The following is a 5,175-nucleotide window of genomic DNA, read 5'->3' as shown; positions in this document are numbered from 1 at the left end:
AGCACTTGCTGGTGAAGACCGAGGCAAAAAAGTCATTGAGTACCTCTGCCTTCTCCATGTCCCAGGTAACCAGGTCTCCCATTTCATTCCAGGGAGGGCCCACATTATCCCTCCTCTTCCTTTTATCCCTGACGTACCTATATAATCTTTTCTTGTTGCCCTTGATGTCCCTGGCCAGATTTAATTCTATCAGGGCTTTAGCTTTCCTAACCTGATCCCTGGCTTCTCGGACAATTTCTCTGTGTTCCTCCCAGGCTACCTGTCCTTGCTTCCACCCTCTGTAGGCTTCCTTTTTGTGTTTGAGTTTGTCCAGGAGCTCCTTGTTCATCCATGCAGGCCTCCTGGTGTTTTTGCCTGACTTCCTTTTGTTCAGTGAAGTTTAAGTAGACAATAACAGTAGGCTATCACATAATGTTTTGTGTCACATTGTGTAGAAAGAAGCTATGCAAAAAAAAAAGTTTAGTGGCTACCCAACAAATATTACCATTTAACAATTCCAGAGCGTTTATTCATATTCAGAAGGCCACTTGAAAATGGAAAAAAGGATTCCTAAACACAATTCAAAGAATTCTTGGGAAGCTGAATTGTCGTTAGTCTTACTTGTCATATCTTCCGGTTGCTCCATCCAGTCAGACACGTCAGAAATGAAATTTTGGATAATTGTTTACTGCTGTCAGTGGAGGCCTTTATTTTTAAGCATATTTTTCAGCCAGTCAGTGCATAGAGCTTGTTCACTATTCTACAAAATCACCTAAACCATCCCCCTTTTCCATCTATTTTTGTTCTAGCTCTGAAAGTTTAAGTTCCTAGGACTACACTTCCAGAGTTTGGTGTGTATTTATATACTTTACTGATCTGGAGTGTTTTAATTGGAGTTGCAAAACTCTTTTAGAGGATTATTGAGAACAGCAGTTGCCTTAGAGAGCCGCACCAGAAAAATTGTTTCAACAAGAATATATAACCACTTGTATCAAAGTGTAGCTAGAGAAAAAGCAGCTATAGCTATGTTCTACCTAGCTATTGAGAGGTCATTAGAAAAATTTAGTATTACTGACTTTGTACAGTAAGTGTGAACCAGTGTTTTTTGATGTACTTGCATGCTTGGAGCACACACAGAGGACTGAATCCTGAAGAGTGTGCTTAAAACTTACGGGTGACCGTGCGGTGATAAAATAAATGAAGTGAAGATTTGTCAGCCTCTTAAAAAACAAGACACGCTGTCTGATTTGTAAGCTTGTGTCTCTCAATAGCTCTAGTCATTTGGTAGCCATTGTTCACCATGTACACTTTCAAGCCTAATATCAGTTAATCTTTTTCTTTGATTACATTAAGAAAGTTTAAATTTTGCTATGATATAGGAGTTGAAATAAGTAGTCTAAGAAAATCCTAAATTATTTGGTCACTACTGTCCTGTCAAGTATAATATAGAATCATAGAATCATAGAATAGTTTGGGTTGGAATGGACCTCTAAAGGTCATCTAGTCCAACCTCCCTGCCATGGGCAGGGACATCTTCAACTCGATCAGGTTGCTCAGAGCCCCGTCCAACCTGACCTTGAATGTTTCCAGGGATGGGGCATCCACCACCTCTCTGGGCAACCTGTGCCAGTGTTTCACCACCCTCAGCGTAAAAAGTTTCTTCCTCAGATCTAGTCTAAATCTACCCCCCTTTAGTTTAAAGCCATTCCCCCTTGTCCTCTCGCAACAGGCCCTGCTAAAAAGTTATATTAATCTCAAAATTTCTGTTCTTCTTTGCACAGTTATGAAAGCTGGAGATCTGGTCTCAGTGTATTCAGATATTGAAGGGAAATGTAAAAGAGGAGCCAAAGAATTTGAAGGAGTCAAAGTTTTCCTTGGAAATGGGATTTCAGAACTGAGTCGCAGTGAAATCTTTAGTTCAAGTGGCCCCTTGAAGTAAGTCCATAGTAAGTGCAATCTACAGCCACAACTTTGCAAAGGGAAGGAAGAAGAAAGGAAGACATTTTGAAATGTTCTGTACCCTATGTGAAACCACAAGATGGCTTTGACTGAGACCTGTTTCATGTTGGGATTTCCAGTATTTTTGGGGAAGCATTAGTTTCTGGGAATATAATAGAATTGTGCCTCCTGCTGTCTTCTGTAACTTCACAACTAAGGTAGCGGCAATGTGGTGGCAATTATGATTAAAGTACTACAGTAAGTATTAGCAGACTCAACATTTAGTTTCATAGTGGTATCAAGATACCGGTTTACTTGATAGGCAGGAGGCAATAAATGGGAGCCTTTTCAGAATTTATGTTTAACATATGAGTTCAATAATATAGAACAAACAGAAGTGACAAACATTCTCACTGTGGCAAAATTGCATTTTGGTAAATTGTTCTGTACCGCTTTCCTATTTAGATGAAACAGAAGTACAGCCTTGTTGATTTCTCCATCTCCTAAAAATATTTGTAGGGGCTTTTTTTGGTGGGGCAGGGGACAGAGAATATGGTCAGATATCTTAAAAAAATTAATAGCATTTGCCAAGGTAGTTATCAATTTCAAGATCACTTGCTTTTCAATTTTGTTCCCAAAGCATATGGTTTGTTCCTCTTCTGTCATCTAAAACACATATAAAAAGCAATGTAGAAGAGCATGGACATCAAATGAATGACTGAGACTTTACATCCTGAGAACAAACTACAAAAGATCTAGTAAAAAAAGATTACATTGTTAGAGGATTTCTGATTTATTAGAGCTTAAATATAGTAGAAGTAGTGGTAGGATATACCTGTTGAGTTGATGACATGCAATGGCAGTATGTAACACTAAATCTGGTGTCTGCAAGTTTGCTTTCTCATATCCTTCCTTCTTCTTGTTGGACTGTGCAGTGCATATGCAAAATAATACTCATTCTTGTTATCTTCAGTAATCTATTTTTTCAGGCTCAGTATTGTTTTTTCTTGTTTTTCTCTTTATTGTTGTCCATTTCCTTGTACATTTGTCTTAATGAAATCTGTGTCAGAACTTCATCCATATTTAAAACTTTTAGATTGCTCCTAAGTTCAAACCTTTGCTTTGCGGGCAAATCAATGTTCATGTAAGGCTTTTGAAAGAGAGTTTCTTTAGTTATTTGACTGAAATCTCAGACAGTCTAGAAAAATGGAGGAAGACCTAAGTAGGAAATCATATGCCAGTGCCCTAGTGCATACCTGGCTAGCCAAAGGCAGTTATGGATTTAAATTAACATATTTAAATCTGTTTTTATATTTCTTGTATAAAGAAATATATTTAATATATTTCTTTATATTATCAATGCTTGGATTAGATCTCATTTTCTCTTGTGTACAAAAAAGATAAATTTGCTTTATGCAATTTTTACAGATGGTTCCAATTTATAATGTAGTACTTTTTTTGTTATGGTTTACCCAATTTCATGACGTAATTTTAAAGAATATCAGATTACAAAATTGTAAAAATAACTTTTAGTTGATTTATAACTGCTTTCATTTTTGTAAGATCATTGTTTCAAGTTTCTATTTGCAAGCATAATGATTTTAATTGAATACTGTTAAAAATTATAAATCTGAGTAGTTGAAATATTTTTTTTCATGTTTTTCAGTGGCATGGGTGTAAGAATGATAGAGCCAGTCTACCTTAGTCTTTCGTTTGACAACGTGCTCCCTAGTTATTTGTTTTTACAGGTATGTTTGTTACAAAAATAAAAGTCTGTACTATTTGCAGAATAATGAATATCCTCTAAGCACACATTAATACTTTATATATCCATTGTATATTATGGTACCCAATCCACTCTTTGGATTTAAAGAAAACAAAGTGTTTAGAATGAAGTCAGTATCTACATGTAGGTGGTGTAATCATACTGCGTCTGAGATACGATAAGGGACTTAAAAGTGACTTAAGAGATACTCACTTAAAAACTTAGAAATTCTTTTTGCACAGGTACTCTGCACAGAACTTTTAGTTTTTGGAATCTGCCTATGAACTCTGAAATTTGAGCCTCTTTCAGGGTACATCCTTCTGTAGATAATCAGGAAAATCTCCAAATACTAGGTTGAAGAGAATATCCATATCTTTTTAGCCCTAATGAAAAAAATCTACCTGAACAAAATAACCATGAAAAATCTTAAACAGTAGCACAGCTTTCACTACCTTTTACCATAAAACTGCACGTTCCAAAGAATGACAAATTTTTGTTTTTGTTGTAAAATTTAAGAATTTATTTCAAGCCAGCTTTTCCTTTCACATCTTTAATATTTGTGATACCTACACTCCTTTTCCCCCACAATAAAACTAATTAAAAGCAATACTCAGACATGACAATTGGCCACCTGTGCTATGTTGAAACACAGGATGATGAAATCATGGAACTTTCTAGTTTTCTTAGATCAGGTAAAATTCTTGATTTCAGTTTGCTGACATAAAAAGATGAGGTGAACACCTCAATTAGATTTCTAAGACAATTAGTGTGCCAACAGTGGTATTGCATTTTTTTGATATAAATATGATGATTTAGAAGCAGGGTTTAAAACAAAATCAAGGTGTCCAGTCTTAAAAAGAAAAAAGTTATTTTAATCTTTAAAGTAAATGTAAATTTTATCTCAAATAAACCCTTGTTCAGAGATATACTCTGAAATTCTAAGTAATCTCCTCGTTTGATTTATATAACTATCACTCAGACAGTAAGGTAAGTCCTTTATTACAGTGAATTGTCTTAGTCACTGTTTCTTTTGTCAGAAGAGTCAGTCCAGCAGATGAGTTATTTTTATGCAAATATTCTGTTTGTAATTGATCTTAATATTTTTAAATCAACATCAATGCTGTCTTCTGGTGTGGGCAAGGGTAGTTTATCAAGCAATATATTGTCTTGTGGCCTGCAGTAAAGGAGAGGCCTTTTCTTCCCTGATTCAGCTTATCAGAGTACTTGATTTCAAGGAACAGAATTGTTAGAGAGACAGGTTATTTAAGAGACTGGTGCACATGAGAATATAGATCATACTCAACTTCCTTCTTGTCCAGCAGGATCCCCAGGGCCTTCTCTGCCAAGCTGCCTTCCAGCCAGTCAGCCCCAGCCTGCATTGGTGCATGGGGTGCAGCAGGTGCAGGAGTTAGCACTTCTGTTTGTTGAGCTTCATGAGACTTCTGTTTCTCCATTTCTCCAGCCTGTCAAGGTCCCTCTGAACGTCAGCACAA

The 5,175-nt window shown here is 36.3% G+C and overlaps 1 protein-coding gene across 2 annotated transcripts in view; it reads left to right on the top strand.

Moving 5' to 3' along the window:
- NSUN6 (NOP2/Sun domain family, member 6) overlaps positions 1–5,175 on the top strand; it is a 24,556-nt gene that overhangs the window by 7,368 nt on the left and 12,013 nt on the right. For both annotated transcript variants that reach the window (XM_009330558.1, XM_009330559.1), the window contains exons 5-6: positions 1,761–1,914; positions 3,584–3,665. In XM_009330558.1, coding sequence (XP_009328833.1) covers positions 1,761–1,914; positions 3,584–3,665 — 236 coding nt within the window. The remainder of the gene's footprint in view (positions 1–1,760; positions 1,915–3,583; positions 3,666–5,175) is intronic.

Source organism: Pygoscelis adeliae, unplaced genomic scaffold, assembly GCF_000699105.1.
Source record: "Pygoscelis adeliae isolate BGI_AS28 unplaced genomic scaffold, ASM69910v1 Scaffold27, whole genome shotgun sequence".
NCBI lineage: Eukaryota > Metazoa > Chordata > Aves > Sphenisciformes > Spheniscidae > Pygoscelis > Pygoscelis adeliae.
The sequence above is the reverse complement of the archived record's forward strand: the minus strand, read 5'-3'. Positions and strand labels throughout refer to the sequence as shown.